This window comes from Xylaria bambusicola (genome assembly GCF_022495145.1).
Source record: "Xylaria bambusicola strain CBS 139988 unplaced genomic scaffold F5B22scaffold_45, whole genome shotgun sequence".
Lineage (NCBI taxonomy): Eukaryota > Fungi > Ascomycota > Sordariomycetes > Xylariales > Xylariaceae > Xylaria > Xylaria bambusicola.
The window spans coordinates 225,826-249,002 of record NW_025953598.1 but is presented as its reverse complement, the minus strand read 5'-3'; the positions used below and the strand labels follow the sequence as shown (position 1 = coordinate 249,002).

General features: G+C 50.3%; 8 protein-coding genes across 8 annotated transcripts; 4 read left to right on the top strand and 4 right to left on the bottom strand.

The window, feature by feature from the left end:
- Window positions 1–341: 341 nt before the first annotated feature.
- F5B22DRAFT_384738 (glycosyltransferase family 22 protein) lies at window positions 342–3,021 on the bottom strand. Its single transcript, XM_047971316.1, has 4 exons — window positions 2,753–3,021; window positions 2,411–2,669; window positions 1,929–2,348; window positions 342–1,879 (listed from the first exon to the last, which is right to left on the bottom strand). The coding sequence occupies exons 1-4, from the start codon at window positions 2,827–2,829 to the stop codon at window positions 806–808; spliced, it is 1,830 nt and encodes a 609-aa protein (XP_047827763.1). The 5' UTR covers window positions 2,830–3,021; the 3' UTR covers window positions 342–805.
- Window positions 3,022–3,282: 261 nt separating this feature from the next.
- Window positions 3,283–5,769, top strand: F5B22DRAFT_384725 (Gar1/Naf1 RNA binding region-domain-containing protein). Its single transcript, XM_047971315.1, has 2 exons — window positions 3,283–3,360; window positions 3,439–5,769. Exon 2 carries the CDS (start codon window positions 3,614–3,616, stop codon window positions 5,327–5,329), a length of 1,716 nt encoding a protein of 571 aa, XP_047827762.1. The 5' UTR covers window positions 3,283–3,360; window positions 3,439–3,613; the 3' UTR covers window positions 5,330–5,769.
- A 2,480-nt stretch (window positions 5,770–8,249) lies between these two features.
- Window positions 8,250–10,737, top strand: F5B22DRAFT_384694 (uncharacterized protein). The gene is made up of 2 exons (XM_047971314.1): window positions 8,250–10,046; window positions 10,100–10,737. The coding sequence occupies exons 1-2, from the start codon at window positions 8,631–8,633 to the stop codon at window positions 10,628–10,630; spliced, it is 1,947 nt and encodes a 648-aa protein (XP_047827761.1). The 5' UTR covers window positions 8,250–8,630; the 3' UTR covers window positions 10,631–10,737.
- Window positions 10,738–12,895: 2,158 nt separating this feature from the next.
- On the top strand, window positions 12,896–13,843 carry F5B22DRAFT_638502 (uncharacterized protein; the record flags this gene model as incomplete). Its single annotated transcript, XM_047977595.1, has 2 exons — window positions 12,896–12,988; window positions 13,139–13,843. 2 exons carry the CDS (start codon window positions 12,896–12,898, stop codon window positions 13,841–13,843), a joined length of 798 nt encoding a protein of 265 aa, XP_047827760.1.
- A 349-nt stretch (window positions 13,844–14,192) lies between these two features.
- Window positions 14,193–15,846, bottom strand: F5B22DRAFT_649688 (family 28 glycosyl hydrolase; the record flags this gene model as incomplete). The annotated part of the gene is made up of 4 exons (XM_047979211.1): window positions 14,193–14,519; window positions 14,586–14,660; window positions 14,714–14,766; window positions 14,916–15,846. 4 exons carry the CDS (start codon window positions 15,844–15,846, stop codon window positions 14,193–14,195), a joined length of 1,386 nt encoding a protein of 461 aa, XP_047827759.1.
- Window positions 15,847–16,202: 356 nt separating this feature from the next.
- Window positions 16,203–18,085, bottom strand: F5B22DRAFT_619625 (enoyl-hydratase). Its single transcript, XM_047975787.1, has 4 exons — window positions 17,490–18,085; window positions 17,260–17,381; window positions 16,305–17,164; window positions 16,203–16,220 (listed from the first exon to the last, which is right to left on the bottom strand). The coding sequence occupies exons 1-3, from the start codon at window positions 17,807–17,809 to the stop codon at window positions 16,728–16,730; spliced, it is 879 nt and encodes a 292-aa protein (XP_047827758.1). The 5' UTR covers window positions 17,810–18,085; the 3' UTR covers window positions 16,203–16,220; window positions 16,305–16,727.
- A 131-nt stretch (window positions 18,086–18,216) lies between these two features.
- Window positions 18,217–21,382, bottom strand: F5B22DRAFT_619622 (uncharacterized protein). The gene is made up of 5 exons (XM_047975786.1): window positions 21,038–21,382; window positions 20,841–20,924; window positions 20,766–20,777; window positions 18,685–20,692; window positions 18,217–18,617 (listed from the first exon to the last, which is right to left on the bottom strand). Exons 4-5 carry the CDS (start codon window positions 20,686–20,688, stop codon window positions 18,525–18,527), a joined length of 2,097 nt encoding a protein of 698 aa, XP_047827757.1. The 5' UTR covers window positions 20,689–20,692; window positions 20,766–20,777; window positions 20,841–20,924; window positions 21,038–21,382; the 3' UTR covers window positions 18,217–18,524.
- A 193-nt stretch (window positions 21,383–21,575) lies between these two features.
- On the top strand, window positions 21,576–22,639 carry F5B22DRAFT_384520 (uncharacterized protein). Its single transcript, XM_047971313.1, has 2 exons — window positions 21,576–21,666; window positions 21,728–22,639. Coding segments are annotated over exons 1-2 (723 nt in total). The 5' UTR covers window positions 21,576–21,664; the 3' UTR covers window positions 22,449–22,639.
- The last annotated feature ends 538 nt before the right edge of the window (window positions 22,640–23,177 follow it).

The following is a 23,177-nucleotide window of genomic DNA, read 5'->3' as shown; positions in this document are numbered from 1 at the left end:
AAATGAGTGGTGAGTTAGGAATAAGGCTGATACAGGGGCATTGTGCCGTGGGCCAATTATAGTTGATGAAGCTGAAGCAGCGTAACAAGGGTTAGCATTGCGTATTGACGATAAGTAGTCACGATATGTTTTCAGTTAAGCAACCTCGTGGTGAGTGTATGAGTGCACCTTGAATATATATTAAAGCCAGACTAGAAGGCGAGTTGGAACTAGAAATCAACTGGGTAATTTTAATCTGGTAATGATCTTCGGATATTCTAGTAGGCTTCGCTTTGGACAGAAGGATCAGGTTCGGGAATGTGCCATACCATAAAGTACAGTCAGCATGCTGTACCAGTCGACAAGGCAGCAATAACGGAGAATAACGAGCGGGAATCTATATCGAGTCGAAACTATCCCAGTCCCGGGCGCACGTGAAATGGTGATGGCATGAGCGACGTGAACGGCTTGGCTTGGCGTAGCTAGGCCAAAATTATGCAAGTAGATGAACTGAAGCTGCCTGTACAGGAAGCTCCTAAAGTCGCCATCGTTTCGGCTTCACTCAACGGAAGCGGTTAGCCTCGTAGCTCCTTGCATTCTAAAATCATCAATACAACGCATGTGATATATCCCTGTGGTGCATCGTGCAACATGGTGTCTCCAACAATCCGGCCAACTTGGTAGACGAACTTTCCCCGTATTGGGCCACTTCTGAGGTTAAGCCGAGAGCAAAATAGGAACAGTACAAAAACCTAGATATTCTGGAATTTTTTTTGAATCTACCTATAATAAACGTCATGCCGGCATTAAGGCGAAAATTGCGTCTCTATGGAGAAGTGCGGGTATATGCTTTTCGCCGAAGCAAGCAATGCCTTCCCCACCGTCTCCTATATTTCTCGGGTACGAAACTAGCCTCTGGCATCCAAAGCACTCTAGATATGAAAGGTGTCTTGCTGGTATCCAAGAACGGTTCGCACTTGACAATATCCCAGTTATCCGCATCGGCAATGTAATCCGGCTCGTAAGGTGGCAAGGGATCAGTATTCTCAGGGTATTGTGTATCCACCAGGAAGGAACATTGTCTTGTGTCGACATACTTGGCCATGTCTTCCTCATTGCGATCATTCAGCCCGCTTGTTGGCAACCAAGTTCCGCCAAAGAAGCCAAATCCTTCGCGAGCTTCCGCGAACTCGCCGGGCAGCAACCCGCGGAACTCCGACCTGATGAATTTGGCATGCATGTCGCGTGGAAGAAAGTATGAGCTGGGAAAGCGGTACCATTCCTTGGAGAAGCAGACGTTGTCCCCACGTCCACCAATACCTTGCTCTCCGGTCACACCAGCCCCAAGAGGCTGGTAGATCTTAAGTGGAGCTGAGTATCCGGTATAGATACCAATAATACGTGTGAGGCCCAGATCCAAGGAAAGTAACAACACTGAAGTGACAGCCACGAGTTTGAGTCGTGCTGGGATCTTTCCTACAATGGTCTTCGGGTCTGAATTGCCAAAAGCCGAAAGCACTATGTGGAATGCGAGAGCCGCATTTAGGGCGAGAAAGGGATAGGCTGGGTACATAAACCTTTCCTCCTTATGGGGCTGTATAGTGAAGATGGCGAGCCACATATAAAATGGCGCGAGGAACACAATAGTCCGTAGCCCGGACTGAAAGCTATTCACTTTTGCGGTGAATGCTTTTTGTAGCAAGAATAGAGGGAGTGAGAGCAAGGCGAGTACAAACCAGACATTGAAATTGATGGCTAGATTGCGGAAATAGAAGGTCCAAGGTTCCGTCCCGTAAAGGTTTGGACCGCCGGTGGAAGAAAAAATGTTGTATTTGACAATGTTCCAGGATACAACCTCGAATTTTCGGAAGAAGAAAGAATTGATCATCGAGTCGCCAAACTATATCATGTGAGAGACTGGTTGAATGTTCACGAGTAACCCTACTTACAAGGAGTAGAAGAGCCGCAATCACGCCACGACCAACACGCAGCACAGTCTCCCAAAAGCGATCTCGGTCACTAAAGAATGCGAATATGGCTTCCTCAAACAGGAAAGGTGCACAGAGTGCTGAAGCAAAAGGCCACCCCAAGATACCGCCAACGGCAAACCACCAAATGCCCCAGGCTGTCTTAAGCCCGCCCCTCCAGTTCATGAAGGCAGCAGCACCTAAAAAGGACGTATACATGGCGAAGCTAGATGGAAGATAAGCGGCACTGGCATGGAAGTTGCCAGGTGACATGACTAGAGCCATGAGGAAGAAGAGTCCAATTCTAGGGTTTAGCGTGAAGCTGACAACGCGGAACAAGAGCACCTGGCAAAATGCACAGAGGAAAGCGAGGGCATATCGGACGAAGTAAAACTCAGCGACCTGGTGAGATGTATCAGCGGCTAGAGTATTGCAAAGTAATGCAGCGTGACGAATCGGTTTACCTTGGTAGGCCGGGGAAGTAGTCTACGGAAGTTGCCTACAATGGCATGGAGAGCGACATAGAACCAGCTGCGGATGGCGAATTCTGGAGAGTACTCCCATGTCTGTAGACCATAGCCGTGGGATAGATAGTGTGTGGGTTCCCAGTAGTTGAAGGTCTCGTCGCAATCTTGGATGGGCGCGAAAAGAGCGGCTGTTATGTTCGCCGCAAGGAAGATATAGAAGGCAGTAATTGGCTGGATCGCGTAAGGCGATGGGGCTCTATATAGACAATAGCAGTTAGCGGTCTATGCTCAGACAGAACCACGGCAAAAGAGCGCCGCTGTCGAAGGCGCGGCGCATACTTCTTCTTTTTCGCATGTTGCGCATCTGGGTGCACGAAGCCCTCGCGTGGCCCAGCCGCCGTATCTGTGGGCGGCATTGTTATAGGAAAGAGAGGCGTCGCTGTAGACCGTGTGTGATGTCTGTGTTCGTCCCTAATTCGGATACGCTCCTGGGGATGAGAGCGAGGGAAGTCAGGTAAAACGAACGCAACGACGAAGCTGTCGCGAGATTGTAGACCCGACGGGGAGGGGAGGTTGCGGCCAAGTCAGAATAATCAGCGTCTGGATTCAATGACGTGTGTGTACCTAGCCTGTACCCAGGTGGGTAACAGAGGGTCTGCTTGGGTCATTTCAGCACCCAGCAAGTGCTGCTTTACAGTGCTTTACAGTGCCTTGTCAAGTAAAAACCCCGCTATGTCTCGGGGGAAGGCAGCTAATCAAGGTACAATTGACCAATGGCACGCAGCTAGTACTATCGATAAGCCATTTGCATGGATCTGCACCCTGTTTCCACTTTAATTTTCTTGAAGACAGGCCTCTTGCGATGGCCATCTTTTTGCGATACTCGAAGAGACAACTTGACATTGAAATACTACAAAGCTATATATACACCCCATGATCTTCTCAATGTACGGTGTATCGGCAGAAATAACCTGGATCCTTTCGTAATACTTGTTTGTGTTAGTCCAATATTGTTAACTTAAAAGTGTTCTCACCAGGTTTCTATGGTAGCTGCATCTCGCCCTGTCTACTTACTTAGGTTGGTATTCGGTGAGTTTGCTGTCTGGTATCAGTACCAGATCTACAAGAATCCATCGCCACAAGCAGCCTATCCGTGAAAGCAATAATCCCAGAATCAACACCTACATCACCAACACCGTCATGTCTGACGTCAAAATTCCTGGACTTGGCAACTTGCAACCCGCCGCGGATACAGAGAGTGGCAATGTCCAGCCTACTGCGGTGCCTGCGGTGCCGGCAGACGAAATGGCGGTTGATAATCCACCAAGTCCACCATCACTCACGTCGGGACTCGAAGCCCTCCTTGGTGGCCTAGACCCTCTACCAGAGCCAGTGCCCGCTTCATCAGAACAAAGTAAAGATACCACTGGTGCTCTACCGGAAACAAACAACACAGCTGTATCAGAGACTGAAAATCCAGCGCAAGCCAGCGCCTCCCAAGAAGCTGGTAATGATAACGTGCAAGAAGAGCATCCAGAGTGGGAAGTGGACTCATCTCCCTACGAGTCATCTTCCGACTCTAGCAGCTCGGATGACTCTGATGAGGACTCTGACGATGAGAAAGACTATAAGATTCTTGGGCCCGAGGAGACCGCCCGTATACTCATGGAAATGGATGGTGGGTCTGACGACGAAGGTGATGGCAAGGGAAAAGGTAGCAGTTCTGGTATGGTACGAACCAAAAATGAGCTCCCTGAAGCCATCGTCCCGCGACCCGAAGTTGAGATCAAACCTGAGATGGAGATAGTTGAGCTGGGTTCGATTGAGCATTTCGTTGGCAACACCGCTGTCATCAAAGCAAATACCGACGGAGAGTACCAAGTCCTCGACACAGGATCTGTGCTTTGTCTTGCAGACCGAACCGTGATAGCTGCCGTGGCGGATGTCATCGCGGCGGTGCGGGAGCCTCGGTATACCGCTGGCTTCCAAAACGAAGAAGAGATCAAGTCTTTCGGATTAGAGACTGGAACCAAGATCTTCTACCCACCTGCACTAGCAAGTCTTGGGTTCACAGAGATGCTCAAAGCCAACAAGGGCACAGATGCAAGTAACTGGCACGACGAGGAGGTCGCTGAAGACGAAATCGAATTCTCGGATGATGAGAAGGAGGCAGAGCACAAGCGCCAATTGAAAGCCAAAAAGCGAGGGGCACGTGGTGGTCGAGAGGGTGCGGCGAGTCGAGGAGGACGTAACGATGCTATTCCTGCGGGTGCCTCCATGGCCTCGGCTGAATTGAAGTACGATGATAATGACGATGATGACGGCCCTTACCGACCGCTAGCTCGTCCAGTAGGATTTGGGCAAAACCAAGCCTCCCATGGAAGCAGTGAGCCTCCGAGTGGCTTCTCTGGCCATTCCGGTGGTCATTGGGGAAATCGAGGCGACTTTAGAGGCAGAGGGAGCCGTGGCCGGGGCGGACGTGGCAATCGTGGTGGCAATGTGCGTGGCGGATATTCACTACCACCAAGACCACAAGGTCAAGACGGCCAGGGAGCGCAAAGTTACCACCAACAACAACCACCTGCGCAACAGTACAGTCTACCTCCTATGGTGATGGGTGGTCAACCCTTTACAAGCTTAAGTCCTCCTCAACCCAACGCTCAGCAACCACATGGACCTGCCAACCAGCAGTTTCCCTTCCCCTGGCCACAAAATGCTCAACCAGGCTTTTATCCTCCTCCACCACCTCAATTCACAGGCCAGTCTGGTGCAAATGGGATGTATTTACCGCCCAATTTCTTGACAGCTCTACAAAATCAGATGCAAGCCCAACAAAATCAACAAAACAACCAGTGGCCCGGTCCACATGGCCAACACAACACTAACTCATGGCCTGGACAAGGAGGCCACGGGTAAAAATTTAGCATGTCGTTTGCTTGTGCTGGGGAAATCGGCACGTGGATTATAGGCAATAGGTTGTGGCATGGATCTAACATTTTAGGCGCATATACTCTGGCCAGCTGTGATGGCGAAAGTAAGGACAGGGCTGCCCAGCATGGACCTTGTTCAAAATAACGATGATGACTACCGTACTCTTGGTAGCACGTACGGCTCATTTGCTCGCTAACTGGCTATTGGCCTGAACTGACAGAGAAGAGAACGTCCCTCGGCTGAACTGTCGATCGCGCCTTATCTACATACTTTGTACGTGTGGTTGTGACTAAAAGTCGAGTCGCCCCGTTTCCGTACGATAATATATATTATATGCTCCCTAAAATATGATTATATTTGATGCCACTCTTGTTCTCAGGGAGGCTGACATGCTGTTATTTTGCTGCGTCTTGATGCGACTGGTGGGCGTGTTGAAGATTATGAGCTGACAATCTATTGACTTGCGCCTGATCCTTCTTCGGCTTTTGCGATAGGCAATATAAAAGTACTTACTACTGTGTAAGTACGCCAACTTAGTTCCAGGCCTAGGTTTAACACGCTAGACGTCCCACAGTTGAGCGACCGAGCGATGATCAACCCATCCGTTTGGTAAACATGGCTCGACAGGTTGTTATGGCGAATAACGATGATATCATGACGATGTTTATGCCGCGATCCAATGACGGTGAATTCCCAAAAATATGTGAACTCGTTTGAGAAGTCTCAGACATGAGGATGACTAGCGCTCCATGAGATATGAGGGAAAATGAAGATCGCCGAAAAGTCCAAATCACGATATAGGCGGAGAAGCTCAGACCAATGGCAGCCGCAGGTACTAGATTAACGGCTGGGGGCGGTCTCTGAGATGGCGTGTTTCACCAAGCAGAGCTGGGGTGAGCTTGGGCGGAAGCTTGGGCCCAAGGCACACATGTATTATTCACATTACGCATGTAAGAATCCGCATAGTGTAAAAAAGATTGGGATGAGCTTGACCCTAGCATACGCCAGGGTAGGCGCTAGAAGCGACAGTCGAAGAGATGAAAGACTTGGTGTGGTCGATAACCACGCTAAGAGTGTGAGCAAAGACGAAGGAAGACATCAGTCATTCCCGTCTCTCGTCTCTTTTTCTTTCCGTTACACAACACGAGCAGGTAATTTCACGGATTACTATGACTGTCCGCCCAGCGAGGCGCCGACCTTTGAGCTAGAGTACTTACCACACCTACTCTAGGTACACATACCGTAGACTTTTGCCGTAGTGTGTGTAGCATCACGCTGTGCATAGCATTCACTTTATTACGCATTGTCGGCGATTCTACCTAAGATCTACATATAGGGCAAGGTTGTCCAATTAAGAAGATCGTCCGAAAGGTGGTTGGAGCTGAGGGGTTGACCATGTTGAAGCGAGCCGAGAGTCCACAGGCAGGCACCTACTTGCATTCAGATCTGTTCAGAGCAACGAACAAGGCCGAATCAGAGCAGTTTTGTGTGTTTCATGGTCAAAGTGCCAATGGTCCATTGCGTGGGATTGGGTCACCCTCAGCGCAGCGGACGGGTTCCGTGACAGAATGCGTGGAAAAGGGGTCGCTTGTTAGAGCCGGGGCATGATTCGCTGGAATATCGTGAATCCTTGCTAGCGAATTTCCCAAGACCCGCCAACGAGCACAGCCCTCGCCAATCAGATCAAGCTGGTACCTGACGACAGGAGGAGCTCGTACTACGAAGTAAGTAAATATCTGCGTGCTCGGCGTGTACCTGACTGGAGTGGAGCTGTGACGAGAGCTACCTACACAGTAGTACTAGGTACCTAGTAGAGCTTTAGCTGCATGTCAAAAAACAGAAATAGATCGTCCCAGCCGATCAACCGACTAACCAACAAACAGCCATCCACTTGTCCCGGGCTCTTTTGTGCGTGCTGTGATTGTCCGTCTCTGGTCGTCTTTGTGCTGGATGAGGAAAGTTAGTACATTTGTATCTTCGCTGTCAAAGGATATTTGTCGAGTGCACGGCGTGTTACTGTGTTGTTGTTGTTGTCGTTGTAGATAGCCAGTTCATCAAACCCGTTGCAAACAGATCCTGCAAACACCTACGGTAAACAATTTCAATGTCTGAGACTTGCTGCCATGCTAACCCACAACCACGCTTGCCGATAGAAATACTGAAATGACAAATTGTAACTACGGCTGGAGGCTGGAGGCAGGTATCTCTGCTGAACAGCTCATTTCTGTACTTAACGAGGCGTGTGGCTAGGGACAGGGACAGACGTTGCTGATCAAAGTATGGCTCGTTCACCAGCTCCTTTGTCATATCAAACAACCGACCAACCCATGAGCGAGCAACATGGCCGGACACCATTGACTTGAACCCGTGACGGAGCATCATCGAGAAATCTATAGCATACATACGTGCATATTAATTGATGATGTAGAGTGCTGTAATGTACCAGGTGTTCCTTTCACCCTACCTATATACTACCTAACAAATTAATGAAGTGACGATGCGATGCCCCGTTCCTGTATGTTAGGTACCTAGGTACATAGTAAATCCCTTCAGGCTCCGCCAAGCCAGCCCGACGAACCAATCATCTGACCGTGATCAGCAGGCACACTCTCACTAACTAAGCCCCTAGTTAGCTTAGCAGGTACCTACCCTTCTCCCCAGCAGAATCCCCCAGGCTAGGTACCCAGGCCAGGTACCCAGCGCCTACTCCCTCCATCTTGGTGTCTTTCTCTCCCTCTCTCTCCCTTCTTTTGCCTCCTCCTCCTCTTGACTCTCTTTACGTCGCATCTCAGAGCGTCCCGCCATCCCTCAGTCGCTCACGATCGAGTGTCGGGCTTCTTCCCCTCTCGTTCGGATCCTCGTTCGGATCCTCGTACAGTTCCATTCATTCCTTTATTTGCTTTTCTCCCTAACCAACCCGACTGTACTCCCCAGAGGATCCATACACTCTTTTCTTGACTCACGACGACTGCTGCCAGGCCTACTCACGAGTCCTTTCGTTATTGCTTGACGCCTTCGATTCACCCACGTACGTACTACAACAAGCGAAGTAACGCTCATTATCTACGCGTTTGCATTTCCGATATCGAATCGCTATCACAGCCTGTTTTGGGAACTGTTTCGAGCATTTAATAGGCCAACTGGGGAAACGAAATATTGGTCAACTCTCCCCATTCCTTTCGGAAGGATACATGCATTGACGGGGATTCAAAGCGAGAAGAGGATACTGGCCGACATCATAGAATTGGTTCATGACCAACGTTATTAATACCATTAAATAGTCAAAATGCCGAGCCACAAACACCTGCACGCGCGACACGCGCACCAGCATTGGGACAACTTCGTCCGAGGCGTTGAGAACGTCGCAAACGAACTCAACCCTTTTAAAGATGCACCGCACGCGCTGCAAGAGAGAGCCCCAGAAACTGTATATAAGACTGTTTATACTACCATGTCAGCGACCTTCGATGGCCCCATTGCTGGTTACACAACGGTTGGAGTGCCAGCAGATACAACCCAAAAGATCAAGTCTGGGGATGATGCAACGGCTGCCGCAGCCGCAGCCAAGGAAACATCGGCCGCCAAAGTTGATAAGAGCGATGATGCAAGCAGCGCCACTGAGAGTTTCCCTAAATCATTGGCTTCAAGCTCAATTGACCTCGAAGACGAATCAACCCTCGCTTTAGCAGGCAGTACCACACTAAAGCAGCAGACACCTTTCCTTACGAGCGTCGACACCACTAGCTCGCTCAGTGCGACAGGTGTTGCCGCATCATCTAGCTCTACGCCATCCGCAGGGTCTTCGGTCTCAGAAAACTCGGATAGCAGCCCTGCAGTGAAGGCAGGCATCGCTATTGGTGTTTTAGGTGGCATATTTGCGATTGGCTTACTAGTCTGGTTCCTTTTCAGCAAGCGTAGAAAGCAACTTGAGCAGCAGCGTGCACAGGATGACGAGAAGATTAATGGGTCTTTTGCTGGCGGCCGTACTGCTTCTATTCGCACCACACGCACTAGCGCCACCGCACCACGGCTCAGCTTGCGACCTGTCACTCAGTTCAACCCAACCTTTAATGAGAGACGCTCGAGCAAGGGTGCTGGCCTCATGCTCGCTACTACCGGTGGAAGCCCCCAGAGTGCCACTCGCGACAATGGTGGCAGCTTGTGGGAACGCCCTTCGACAGCTCACAGCAACAGCCCTGAGAATCCTTTCAATGACAGCGCCCGTGCCAATTCCCCTACCGGAAATGCGCCTCAAGAGCCGCTTACCAACCCGTTCGACTCACCTGAAAACATTGTGGGCATGGCTCAAACTACCGACTTACCAGCAACTCCGACTATGACCGCTACCACTGGAACGGACAGTGCGGCTACTTCTGCCGCTGCTGTTGGCGCTGCCAGTCTTGGTGCTTCGACTACATTGGCCCGGAAAGCATCAACCCGGAAGGAAGCACCCGAACCCCTCGACCTCACCATGCCCATGGTTCCTCCAAGCCCTACTGGTACCGAATTCAGTATGAACTCAGTCGCTCCTGGTCAATCGCCAGGCCCTTCGAAGAGCGCTGCAGCCATTGCTGAAGCTGGTGGCCCACCTTCATCTACTGTTCACCGAGTCCAATTAGACTTCAAGCCCTCTATGGATGATGAGTTGGGACTTCAAGCTGGACAACTAGTGCGAATCCTCCACGAGTACGACGATGGATGGGTAAGTGGAATCGTTATATACAAAATGACTCACATAGACTAACTCAAGACTAGGCCCTCTGTATCCGTCTCGACCGCTCTCAACAAGGTGTCGTACCTAGGACCTGTCTTTCTACTCGCCCTGTGAAACCCCGTCCTGCCGGTGGCCCTCCAGGCCCCCGTAATGGTGGTCCGCCAGTGAACCCCAGTGGTCCACGAGGCCCTCGTGGTCCTCCACGTGGCCCGAATTATACCCCTAATTATCCCCCTGGACCTCCTCCCCAGGGGCGTCCAGAATCTCCCATGAGAGCCATGAACGGCCGACCTCAATCTCCTGCTCATATGCGCCCTTATTCGCCAGCCGGAGGCCGACCCATGAGCCCACATACCGGCCGTCCCGCTTCGCCAGCTAGTGGTCGTCCTATGAGCCCCGGTCCTCGTGTCCAATCTCCCGGACCTCATCAACAGCGACCTCAGAGCCCCAACGGAATGAATCGACGACACAGCCCTCCTGGGCCAAGTCCGATGAATCCAAACAACGGTAACCAATTTCCCCCATCTCAGGGACAAGTTGGGCGAAAGCCTGTACCAGGTCAGGCATATTAGAATCCTGACAAAACTTGATGAACTCTTGAATGACAATTAGACTTTTCTCGACATTCGCTTGCGACCTTTTTTATTTTCATTGGTCTTTTATTTTTGTATCATGTTACAATTCACTTCATTCCGTCATGGCACGACGTAGCCTATATGGCCCCCAAGACTGAGGCTCGAACGTTGGACAGGATTAATTATATGCACTAGTTGCGAAGTTGCGTCGATGCTTCAGTTACGGGATTTGTTGATAATTTCTAGTTCAGCTGCACCCACTGTGCCCTCGGGTTCTTTGGTACTGCTGCGGCCCAATTCGCACTCATCGCTCAAAAACTACGAAACGGGTTTTAAGTTGCTCCAGTTCTTATGGGAGTTTGAGCAGCGGTTAGCATAAGACTTCAGGATTGTCTGATGCTCGCGTGCTGGTCAAGGGCTTTTGGACCAGCTTCAACCTTCGATCTTCCTTCTCGCCAAGCTAATACCTCTCTCATTTTGGGCATCTTACACAATGATGAGCCTGGTCGGTATTGCTGATTTTGCCTCAGTGCAAATAAAATTTGAGTGGACGGCTCATTGGTCTAGGAACTTGGAAAAGGTCACTGGAGGAAAACGAAGGGAAGATGGGCATGTCTGAGGTCTAGGGGACGAGTATATGTGCGGGATTTGCGGTTAGCCTCTGGTGAGCTACGATTGGCAGCTTTGAGGCGCCTCATTTTCTAGGTCGCATGATAGATGAATTGAGTGGTTGTCCAAAAACAAAATGCTGAAATGAATAGTTTGTGTGAACTAGCGCTGTCATCACTTCAGTTAAGGACGTGATGTTATGGTTTTCTCGTAGTTCCTAGCTCTATTCGAGCGTACGGTAACCTTTGCAGCTCGGTGTGCCAAATAACGCTTTTGTTCTTCAGTGGTACTGACTAACTTCTTGGGTCATAGATCTTAAGGATCGCGCAAGATGAGGTCTAAGCTGTGGTAACTTTGTCTTTACTCTCTCCATGGTTAGATGATGCTTTAGTGTGTAGAATGAAGGGAGTACGTGGTCATTCAAAAATGCTGTAGTGCTGTAGTAGAACCTATGCCGTTGAGTATTGTATCTCGTCGACCCATTGTCTTGGATCCGGGGGTTGTATCTAGGTTTTCACTGGAGGAAGACGGGGCGACTACACCGGCGCAAACCTGGACTCAGACAGGGACAGGGACAGAGGCAGATGCTAATGCGATTATCTAGGAGGGAATGTTCCGGATCGCCATGAGCTACCTCAGCGCTTTGACGTTACTTAAGTAGATGTGCGTCGAGGTGCCTTGAAGCCAGAGTATTACATTTACCTTGGTTGCGATTAAGGTCTGCGGCACGTTAAATGCATGGTGTGCTGAAGCTGGTAAGTAGACTCAGCAGACTCAGTCACCTCGTACGAAAGGGCACTCACATTATGAGAGACGAAATGCGCGAACTCGAGCTACAAAAATAGAGGCCGGGGGAAACGCAAAACTAATGTAATGCTAGGCGCATACTAACTGGATCTGGGCCAGGATGTGATGGGGTCAATTTGCGCTAGGATCGACGCATTCAGATACGCACGTTCACGAATACCACGCGTCTATTCGACACGACGATCCTCGACAAAATAGGTAGATACGACCGCATCGTGAACTCAAGCAGATAATAAGCAGAATCAAGACATAAGCCCGTCGTCACATATATCGATTCATTGAATTATGTTACAACAACAGATGCAACGATGAGGGCGCCATGACGCGAAACGCCCGTCACCATGATTGGCGGGGACGAAAACGCATCTGCGCGAAATTGCAGCTGATTGTCGGAAACTCTCTCGGCTGGGCAGACTTCCCTATCTATTGAAACACTACCTACCTGCTTGCACTAGGCTAGCTAGTGAGAACTCTATCTATTGATTTTAGTTTGGTGGGCTCCTTCGCTTGGATCTAGGCCCCACGATATGGGCTGAAGAGAGGTATAATAAGTATAAGTAGTAGATACATGATGCATCGTGTATCGCATCGCGTCTCAGTCCTTCTGGTGGTGCTTGACGCCCATTTACAAACTTCCACACTGCGTCAATAGGCTATGACAATAGCTGTCTAAGCGAAACTCTCTCGAAGCCCTACTAGCCAGAGTCGTTGCGGTTATGATTTGGTTAAAGAAGCAGCCGCTACTCTACCGCGACTCTCTGACTTTATTGGGGAATCCTATCACAATCATATGAATCAATAACTTCGGCTCTTCATACTTGATGGGAGTAATAGTATAGCCTCACGATGAGCGATGTTAAACTGTCACCACGATATGAGATTCGCCCTCTAGAACTCGAGCATCTCGAGTGGGCGAAAGCTATCTTCGCGCACAGCTTTGTATGTAACTTCTTAACCAAGCCTCACGGGAACTCATAATAACAACCCTCTTAACCATGATTCCCACTCGTATCCACCGCCATCACTGCCTACCTACCCTTATCCATGATCACCTCGTTATGCAACCACTAATACCCCTCCCCTCCAAAGGTCTTCAGCTCGCCCCTATGGCGCAATCTCTACCCGCACAACAAGACGGCGCGCTTCTACGGGCTCTACCAAGCAAGCCACTTCCTGATAAAGCATCAGATACGCTCCGGTCTCTCCCTCGGCATCTTCGATAGAGAATACGTCTTCAAGAACCCTTCCTCGGCCTCCCTCGGCGGCGCTCTTCACTTTGACCACAACGACACGAGTGTTGACGAGGACGAATTACTGCGGCAAATGGACACGCCTTTGGTGAGCATAGCGTGCGCCTTCGACGCCTTCTACGCCCTGGATAATCGCTTCGTGGCCCCCGTGACGGGCCGCTTGCCTGCGTCGGCGAGCTTTTACGAGGCCTTGGGCAGGAATGACGACGATGGCGATGACCCGTGGCCGACGGCGCCGGGACAGGTCCTGCAGCGCATGGGCACGGCGACGCGCGCGGACGCCGTCGGGGAGGGATTCATGAAGGCCATGGCCCACGATATGATGCGCCGGGCGGCGGAGATGGGGTTCAGCCGCATCCAGATCGAGTGCTTCCACGACGCCGTCACGGCCGTCTGGGCGAATCCGCCGCTGCCGTTCAAGGGGGAGGTGGCGCGTGAGGTTGATACGTATGCTTTGAATGAAATAGATGCGCAGGGAAGGCGGAGGTTCCCGTTCCGGCCGGTGAGGCAGAGGTTGACGAGGGTGAGTGTTACGCTGAGGTAGCCTGTGAGAACGTGGGTTATATTTCAACGGTGTATATTGATGTTGTCTCTGGCGTTACTGCGCGCGCTAGGCGGGAAGGTTCGGGATTTGTTATATTTTGCTTGGATGTACATACCGCGCGAAGTAGGGAGGAACTGGCTATGCTTGCCTTCACTAGTTAACCTGACAGAATAATCGATGAGATCAAACCTAAGCGCAAGGATTGCCGCCATGTGTCGAGCCTTTCAAAGCTGTATATTAGAAGCTTGATGAAGTTGCTTGATTTTATTATATACTCATGATCTAAAATATACAGCCAGACCTGTCCATCCGAACGTCAACTAACGAGGTCAAGGCTTTCTTGTCTTCCTCAGAAATTTGGGCTCACAGTCGCCAGGGGAACCTTGCATGTCTTCGACAGTGCAGAGATAGCCTTGGTACTGTTGGAGCTGACACAGCCTATTCCCGTGTCGCCCTTGATGCCATCGCATATAATGACGGGATCCCCCTTGCACGGGGACGTGACGGTGAAGTTCTTGAACGTGATATTCTCGCATACCGCGTCGGGGTTCGTTGAACACGTCAGGCTGGCGACAGCGAGGCCGTATTTACCGCTCGTGTAGCCTGAGAAATTCTCGAAAACGATATTGGTTATATTCATTTGCGACGGATACTTGGCGCAGGTGTCGGTGTCGATCTAGCGGTCCCGCTGTTAGTATTGATAAAAGGCGCTCAGCAGCGGCTTGCTAGATTGCGTTCTTACATTAAAATAACATGAATCGATGAAGGCAGAGTACTCATTGTTCGCCTGGTAAAAGTTTCTGAAGGTCACGTTATCCTGCCTTTGGTCAGTGGCCGTATACGTTGATAGGGATGTGATAGGGGACATACAATGAAACCATATCCAATGTCTGGACCAGCCCAGGTCTTAAGTCGGGCACCATCTACAGCAGAAGGAAGTCAGCAATCACTTTCGGGAACAACTGGTGTTGGAGTGTATGCAATCAACAAGTAAAAGAGATTGACAATCGAATGGATTTGCCACTTAATTTTCTCGAAAAAAAAGGGGAAAGTGCCCTCGGAAATGACATACGTTGGCCATTGAGCATCCAGACGTTCTCGATAACGACATCCTTGACAAAGCTCATCTCTCCCGCATATTGGCCTAGCGAGCCAATGGACTGTCCGTGGGTGCCATTGCAGTACATTGTGTCCACATGGATATTAGAGGCATTGGACTTCGGGGAAAAGCAGTCGTCCCCAATGTTGATCCACGCCCGCTTGACAGTGACATCTTCGACGTTCAACGAGTCGAAGAAGTCGGTGTTTTTAGGCCGAGATGTAGCATTGTTGGACTGGGCCGTGACCACGACGTCGGTGAACGAGATACCCTTCGATGTCACGATAAAGTTGGTCCAGCAGGGTGAGTCCTTCTCATGAATACCTTCCATTGCGAAGTTGGTGGTGTTCTCGGCGTAGAACAGAATCGGTCGAAGATATTCGTTGTCTGGGTCTAGAATCTCGAGACCAGCAAATTCGTTCCACCATCGCTGACCGTTCCCGTTTAGAACGCCGTCTCCGTAGATTTTGATATCCTTGCCGCCCCATTTCCAGAACATCAAGCTGTTCTGGAAAGGATGTGTGAAAGCATTGGCTTGCCAGTATGGGGTGTCGTTGGTGAACTTGACCTCGCCATCCCAATGCACTTGAACGTCGTCGAGGAAAGTCAGATCAAGCGGCTTGCCTATAACAAACAGCTTGTTCTTAGGCAGGTATAGAGTACCGCCATGGTTTGCCTTCTTTAGGCCAGCTTTGAACTCGTCGGAGACGTCATCTGTATCATTTCTGGAAGATCGAATCTTGACGACTGGTCGGTGACCGTCCTTGCACGACCTTTTTGTCTTGTATGGATGCTTCTCTCGAAACTCTTCGATACTTCGTGGCATGTTGGCTGGTAGCTCAACATGGCTGGCAACCACACCGGCAACGGCCGAGAGCAGCGTAATAAGATTCGAGGAACGCATATTGGCTAATTATACCCTCAACGAGCGTTGCGAGAATCAGAAGGCAAGAGATACCCCAAAGCTCCAATGAGGGAATCAACAAAGCCTTTATCCCCTCGCCTCTACGCCAGAGCTCGGTAAACCCCAATTTCCATAATTTCCAATTTCGAGTCCCCTCATAATTCGTTCCAATGCTTCCCACCTATTACGAACGGCGTCGCGCAAGGTTGCAGATTAAACCTAGCAAATGGCTAAATTGCAGCAACAGCTCCACGAGGCTTTCTCTTGCTAGGTCAAGCCTAGGCTGCACAGCTCTCCAGGTTTCTTCATCGTGAACAATGCTGTGATTGATGGAAGTTCTCGTGACGGAGTTGTGTGCCAATTTCTCCGCGATGTAAGGGGTCCTATTCTCCGCATTTCCCCAACCTTCTCCCCACTACTCTTCAGCATTCCCCTGTTCGTACTAAGAATACCTCAGGGCAAGGCGGCCGTTGCTATGAAACGAAGTGTTGTGGCTACTAGTACAAACTAACGGATATGAGATGAAGAGCAATTGAGAGAAATCGATTATACTTAGCAAGACCCTTTCACGTCTAGTCTTTTGACTTGTGCTCTGGAATTACGTGAGATGCGTTATTGATACAAGTCGTTTTTACCATATTCCGAAAAGGAATGCTTAGTGGTGAAAATTATACATGACTGATCGTATTCTTCATGAACACAATCACGCCCACATCAGAAACATGAGCATCATGAATGTCCTATATACACAATAAAGAATATCAAAGCGTGTTTGCATCTTTACTAGATAGTATAGTCAGAGGAATGCTCAAAGTGAGAAGACATTAGTATGCTCAGAGGGAAAAGGCTAAATAAGACATCAGTTATCCCATACCATCTCCCTACAACTTGCTATTCTTCCAAGCCGGCTTTCGTCTCTCATTAAAGCTCTTAACACCCTCGACGTAATTCTCGCCCTTTTCGATCCTAGCATACCAACCCTGGTTGATGATATCAGTCCCCTGCTGCGGTCCAACGCTCTCCCAACCCATCTTCAGCCCCTCTCGCGAGACAATGACGGAATCAGGGCTGTTGCCCGCGATCCTACCCGCCCACTTCAGCGCAGCAGCAACGACATCCTCCCCGTCCTTCGTGACCTCGTTAACGAGGCCCCAGCTCAGCATCTCCGCAGCCGAATAACTCTTCCCACCAAGCGCCATCTCAGAGGCGCGCTGACGACCGACCGAGCGCATGAGACGAGGCAGCGCCCCAGCCAGCGCGATAACGCCTATCGTCACCTCCGGCAGACCGAACGTGGCCTTCTCCGTCGCGATGACCACTATGTAAATACGCATAGAGTTAGCTACCCGCCTCTCCAGCGAGGAGAAAGAAATGAACCACTTCAACGCGGTATTCTCATAGGTGCTTTCTTACTGTCACAGTTGATAGCCATCTCCATTCCACCTCCAAAGCATATGCCGTTGACGGCCGCTATGACAGGCTTCTTGCCCCCGCGATTACTAAGCCCGCCGAATCCGCCGGACGGCATCCGGCTGCTATTGATTTTCGAAAAATCCTCGAGTCAGCGAGATCATCATGGTAATACCAGTGCTCTAGATGTGTATGAATGTAGGGGAGCTTATGAGTGCGAGTGAATTGCTAACCTCGGTTTCTCATTACGCGGCGGGACATCAGTATTCGCCGCCTTGTTATTCTCATTCCACTCCTTCAAATCCTGGCCCGCGCAAAAGGCGCGGCCCGTGCCTGTGATGACGGCGCAGCGGAGAGACGGTTCCTCATCATACCACGTCCAGAGCTCGTCGAGTGCGAGATGTTGTGGTCGGGGGATGGCGTTGAGCTGCTTGGAGCGATTGAGGGTGACGAGGAGGATGTGTTGTGCAGGGAAAGAGACAAGGACGTTGGGGACGGGAGGAGGTGATGACGAGAGTCCGGGTGGGAGATTGGTATTCGATGACGCGGTCATGTTTTTGATATGTCTATGTCCTTGAGAGTCAGGTTGTTATTTAGAACAATGGAGGAGCTTCTCGAAGCGCGTGTTATAGTGGCGTCAAGGTATTTAAAGACGGAACTCCTATGCCATGCAAGCTTGTAGGCTACGGCAAGCGCTGCTACGATATCGTATCAAAACAAGAGAATTATTAAGAGTTGAATAGTCATTTCCCTTATTTTTCTTCACTTTCCTCAATTATTTATTTTTTGGGGGGATTACTTAGCACGATGGGCATGAGGAGACTCGAGACATCGAAATGTAAGCAGGGGATCAAGGATGCTGTGGGGCATCCCCAAATCCTGGACCTCGGCTCCTGATGAACTCATAATCCTTAACTTAGGCATCTAATTGGGAATATACAGAGCTAATTGTAGGTACTATTAGCTTAGTCATTAGATGATACAATAGAATTCCATAACCTTGTTGTCATTGTAACGGGGTTCTAGCTTGTCTTGGAAAAGTTACACAACCTAACTTTCGTTTTTGTATCATGGACTAATGCTTGATAGATGACCGTTACTTCAATTTTTGGGTAGCAGCTCGAAGCCTGCTGCATCTTGAACCGACGTAAGTCTCGCCGCAAGCATATGTTTTCATGCTTCGAACAATAAGACCGTATTCCGCGCCAGATCAAGAGACCCGATAGCTATTATTACATTTTGACTCTCTTTAGTGGCTAGTCACATTATTACGCCGAGAGACCGCGTTTCTCACTCTCCGTAAAGAAGATCACCATTCGCCAAAGCTTCTTTACTAGGGCTTCAGCCTCATCGTCTAAGGCCTATGATATGGTGTTAGCACAAGGAACGAACAAGAAGTAAAAGTTTGGAAGAGGGGTAGCATCATACCTCTGCTAACTCCTCCACTAGCTCGCCTGGTTGACCATGTTTCCGGAGATGCTCCTCCACAACCTCAATAAGCAGTTGTTCCTGGACACCAAGATACTCAACCAGCTTCTTTTCCACAAAAGGACGCAACTTTTCGCGAATGACACTCTCATCCAAGTAGTCCCATTTGACGTCCCATTCCCAAAGACCTTCCTTTTCATTGGGAATCTCTTGTGCCAGAGCCCGGACGGCTTGGTCGCGCTCCTCATCTGACATAGCCGCTGCCGCAGTTGGCTCAAATTTGATGGGTACAAGCTGTCGCCTCGTAGTTGCGTCCTCGTCTTCATCTTCCAGAAGACCCTCCACCTCGGCAATTGTTTTCCTTTGCGGAGCAGCACGTTGTGCTTGAGCCTTTTGCGCAGCCGCACCGAGCGACAACTTGAAGGGTTGTGGTGCTGCCAGGGCAGTTCTGCTAGGCTGTCTTTGCTCCATTTCTTGCGCTTGCCTCTCGAGGAATGAATCGGCCATACCACGAGCCTGCTCACGTTCCGCTTCGTCCTTGATCCGATCCTGTTCTTCTGCTTGACGATCGGCTTCATCCGCAGCAATTTCTCTCCCCCTCTTTGCCGCACGATCGCGTATCCATGCACTACGATCTTTATAGTAATCCTCCTTCTTTCGTGCGGCTTCTGCATCGTCGTCGAAGTTTTGCAACCACCGAAATGCCTCTTCTCGCCTGGCAGCGGCGTTTTCCTCATCTGTGACATCACGGCCCTTTTCTCGCTCTAGAGCTGCCGTTCGAGACTTTTCTCGGTTGAGCCAACGTCGCTCGGCATCCAAATAAGCCTTTTCGGCCTCCAACTTTTGTTTCGCGACACGACGTCGTTCAAGTTCCTCGTCGCTCGCTGGGTCATCATCTTCATCTCTATTGTATGTCGCCGCACCATTGGTTACACCGCCGTTGACAAAATTGACGGACCGGTTGTAATCTTTACCTAGGTCCGATTTCAGGCCTTTAGGACCAGATGGCGCATTAGGTACTCCCCGGGGTCCTAGTGGTATACTATTTGTGTTAGATGGTGGTGGCGAGGCCAATCTTGAATGCCTAGGTGCACCGTTTCGCTGCCGCTCCAGAGCCTCAAGCTCTTCTTCTCGTTTCAATCTTTCCATATCCCTTTGTATGCTTCGGTCTCTAAAAGCTGCGATTTCTGCGGCTACAGTCTCCCGCATCTCAGCGGGAATCTCGGAGAGTTCGTCTTCTTGTGCCAATGGGATATTAACCACTTCGACATTTTCTCCATTCTGGACTGAGGCCTCTCCCATAGCAACATCGCCATCCGCATCGGCGTTGGATCGCACTGGAGGGTAAAACAGGTTCTTAATCAGCTGCTTTAACGCACCTCTTGCAACCTCGAGTCTAGCCTCTGCACCGGCCTCATCTGTCCTAGTTTCTTTGTAATCCTCTAAAAATTTTGTTGATTTCTCATCAAATCGAAAGCCGAGTTGTGATTTGTCGAGCTTCTCGTAGGTTTCATCGTCTGTGGCATGTGTGTCGGAAGGTGTCTGCTTCTTCTTGGGCACCTCAACATCGTGGAATAGCTCTGACGCAACCCAAAGCGATTCAGTGTCTTCAAATTGAGCAAAGCCAAATTCCAACTCTTTTCCACTAGAGTCTACGGTTCGATCCCACCGCCGTAGCTTGCCTGCTGTCCCTAAGATCTCTTCAACGCCTGAGTTGCCACCGACCCCATCTGTGATACCATTGACAAATATAGTACGGATGATTTCTTCTTTAGTGGGTGGTACCAGCGACTGCATGTTCTCTCGCATAGCCTGGCGAGCCTGGTCCAAGCTGCGATCCATCCCAATGCCGGCCCTCGGACCTGCCGATGTCGGGGTCTCACTGTCCTTGCGACTTGGTGCGCCAGGTGCGGAGGGCTTCCCCGAGAGGGTTCCCAGGCGAATTACGGGGGCGTTAAAGTTGATGTTAGGCATGTTCGGGGGGGCCTGGAAGTTGGATGGCATGCCGCTGGGTCGATTAGCTTGAGTAATGCTGGGCTGCTGAACGCCAGGTGGTGGCGCCATTCCTGGGGCAGACATGCCTGGTGGAGGTCCTGTTCACGGCGGTCAGCGTGAGGATGAATAGCAGAAGGCAGTATTTCTCGGGCAGTACTGACCAAGACCAGGTGCAGGTGACATGCCTGGCGGGCCATTGGCACCGGGGTACGAGTTGTAGGTAGGCGGCGGGCCGAAGCCAGGCACTTGAACACTTGATTAGCTATGTTCACGTCTCTCTTACGCTCCGGGTTGGGGCCGGGGGGTTCGTGCCGTCCGCCGTGAAGGGACATGGCCAGCGCGTTCGATGATGACTTACCGCCACCGTAAGGATGGTAGGACATATTGGCGAAAACTGCGGAAGTAGATGCCGCACGTCGTATTATCAGGCTCGGGGTCGTGACCGGTGCAAGAAGATATACGTCGAGGGCTAATCTACCGATGCCTGTGTCGCGGTGTCAGGCTCGTGGGAGGTAGAGAAAGGTACCTAATCGACATGAAAAGCGCAGGAGGTAGATACCTAGGTAGTGCAGTTCTCAATTTTGCGACGCAGCTCAATTGCCTACCTAAGGATGTAGCTACCTAGGTTAACTAACTATCAAGGCGCCTGCTTTGAGCAGCTTATCACTGTTATCGGCCAGATGCCCAGTGCCACGCAGCTAAGCCACTGTGGCTGATCAGGGAGGTAGGTATCGAGGCTCGAATTTGACCCCAGCCGTGGACATAGAAAAAGTCAGACATACCGGTAGTCTTCTCCTTCGTAGATAATCTGCAGACAATCTGGGTATAGATACACCCCCAGGCGTTGCTAGCCTCGTGGAGTCGAACTTTTTTCCCGTTGAAGCGGACTTTGAGGCTCTGGTCACGAAGCCCGTCATCGAATGATCAATCAATCGTATTAGAGGCTACGAGTTATCGTTCCGCCTTCTGAACCCGGCCTTGAAAGATGCATGTCTTCTTTCCGTTCCAATTGACTATCTCTATCTTCTATTACTAACATTCCTTGCAGGGCGGAAATCGGTCGCGCTGCTCAAGCAGCTGTGCGCTCGACGACGACTTCACTGGTTCGAGTCGCTCCGATACGACCTCAGCCATACCACAATCTTGCACTAGCAAGCATCCTCTCCAGAAAGAGCCACATGTCGACAACTTCATGTATGCGCTCTTCTAACGAGTCCACGAGAGCCACACATATCTCCACATCGTCACCATCAAGGACTCAACAACAGAATTACTCGTCCTTCAACTGGGGCAATCCTTCACGTCCTCCGCGTACTATCGAGAACATTGCTGATCTCGACATTCGGAAACCCACGAGCTCGTCATACGACTTCGCCTTCCGTGGCCAAAAGGATGGTCAAAGGGACGAAGAAGTCGACTCCGATCTAGCGCAGGACTTTGCGTCTAGTATTGACATCACCGATTTGCAGTCAAGCAAGCAGTCGCGGCACACCGCGCCTGTTGCCCCTCGGGCACAAATACGCTTGGTTCCACGTACTGGTCGTACAGTTTATGTCGGCAGCAACGTGGATATTGCGAGATCATTTAAGCTGCTAGCCGTCCAAGTTGGACAGAACAAGATACGCCGAGACTTTCAGCAGCAGAAGTTTCACGAACGACCTGGAAAGAAGCGAAAGAGGCTGGCGAGTGAGCGCTGGCGCACGAGATTCAGGATTGGCTTCAAGGCCACTATCTCAAGAGTTCGGGAGCTTACAGCCCAAGGCTGGTAAATACGTGTACATTATCATGAGCATCCCCAACTAAGCATCTGGGTAGACTTTGTCATATAGAGCTCCCATGTACCACCTAATGCCTGACATTTGACCAGAGTAGCCACTAGTGTGGTATGGATGCGTACAACTTGAGGACAATTCTTTGAAAATAGGTCCGACCAAAATGACTTCTCTTTCATGCACAGTGTGTGGCATCCTTCTTCGCTGCCTCTCCATTCAGCCTTTAGGTCTTATCAGCGTCTGTATGGTTTACCTAACAAAGAGAACTCTGTAGGGTGAGCAAAAATCCATTTCGAAGGCAACGAGTGTTTCCTTTCCGTAATCCAACCCAATCTAGAGTCATGCTTACTTGTAATCGAGTCATTTCTATGAACTCATTATGTTCGCTGCCTTTAGTTGGGCGTGTGAGACGCGTGGCACATCCGGCTTTATTGACTATGGGTCTAACTCGACAAGAGTCACCAATGTCGAATTCGTTAGGTCTCCGCCACCGCAAAATGCCACGCTGAAGACATCAACCACAGTTGATATGACACCAACGATGCACTCTATCGATCGGGTCAAGTTCAATTTTGCCAATCGCACGTCAACACAGCCAGGAGCTTATCGTGATGTGGGCGTTACTGCAAATCATCAATCGTCATTTCAGCCAGTTATTCGTGGCGAGTTCAGTGGAAGCAAGATAGAATCTCTTCAAGCTAAGCACGAGAATAAGGGTCAATGGAT

Excerpts from the sequence above, each read along its gene's own strand:
- F5B22DRAFT_384738 (XM_047971316.1), bottom strand. The coding sequence starts at position 2,829 with ATGCCGCCCACAGATACGGCGGCTGGGCCACGCGAGGGCTTCGTGCAC. Across the intron at positions 2,349-2,410 it reads TACTTCCCCGGCCTACCAAG|GTCGCTGAGTTTTACTTCGT; the intron begins GTAAACCGATTC and ends ACATCTCACCAG. Across the intron at positions 1,880-1,928 it reads TTGCGGCTCTTCTACTCCTT|TTTGGCGACTCGATGATCAA; the intron begins GTAAGTAGGGTT and ends CACATGATATAG.
- F5B22DRAFT_384725 (XM_047971315.1), top strand. The coding sequence starts at position 3,614 with ATGTCTGACGTCAAAATTCCTGGACTTGGCAACTTGCAACCCGCCGCG.
- F5B22DRAFT_384694 (XM_047971314.1), top strand. The coding sequence starts at position 8,631 with ATGCCGAGCCACAAACACCTGCACGCGCGACACGCGCACCAGCATTGG. Across the intron at positions 10,047-10,099 it reads ACGAGTACGACGATGGATGG|GCCCTCTGTATCCGTCTCGA; the intron begins GTAAGTGGAATC and ends ACTCAAGACTAG.
- F5B22DRAFT_619625 (XM_047975787.1), bottom strand. The coding sequence starts at position 17,809 with ATGACCGCGTCATCGAATACCAATCTCCCACCCGGACTCTCGTCATCA. Across the intron at positions 17,382-17,489 it reads CCGCGTAATGAGAAACCGAG|CAGCCGGATGCCGTCCGGCG; the intron begins GTTAGCAATTCA and ends GAAAATCAATAG. Across the intron at positions 17,165-17,259 it reads GATGGCTATCAACTGTGACA|TGGTCATCGCGACGGAGAAG; the intron begins GTAAGAAAGCAC and ends GTATTTACATAG.
- F5B22DRAFT_619622 (XM_047975786.1), bottom strand. The coding sequence starts at position 20,688 with ATGCCATCCAACTTCCAGGCCCCCCCGAACATGCCTAACATCAACTTT. Across the intron at positions 18,618-18,684 it reads TAGTGGAGGAGTTAGCAGAG|GCCTTAGACGATGAGGCTGA; the intron begins GTATGATGCTAC and ends ACCATATCATAG.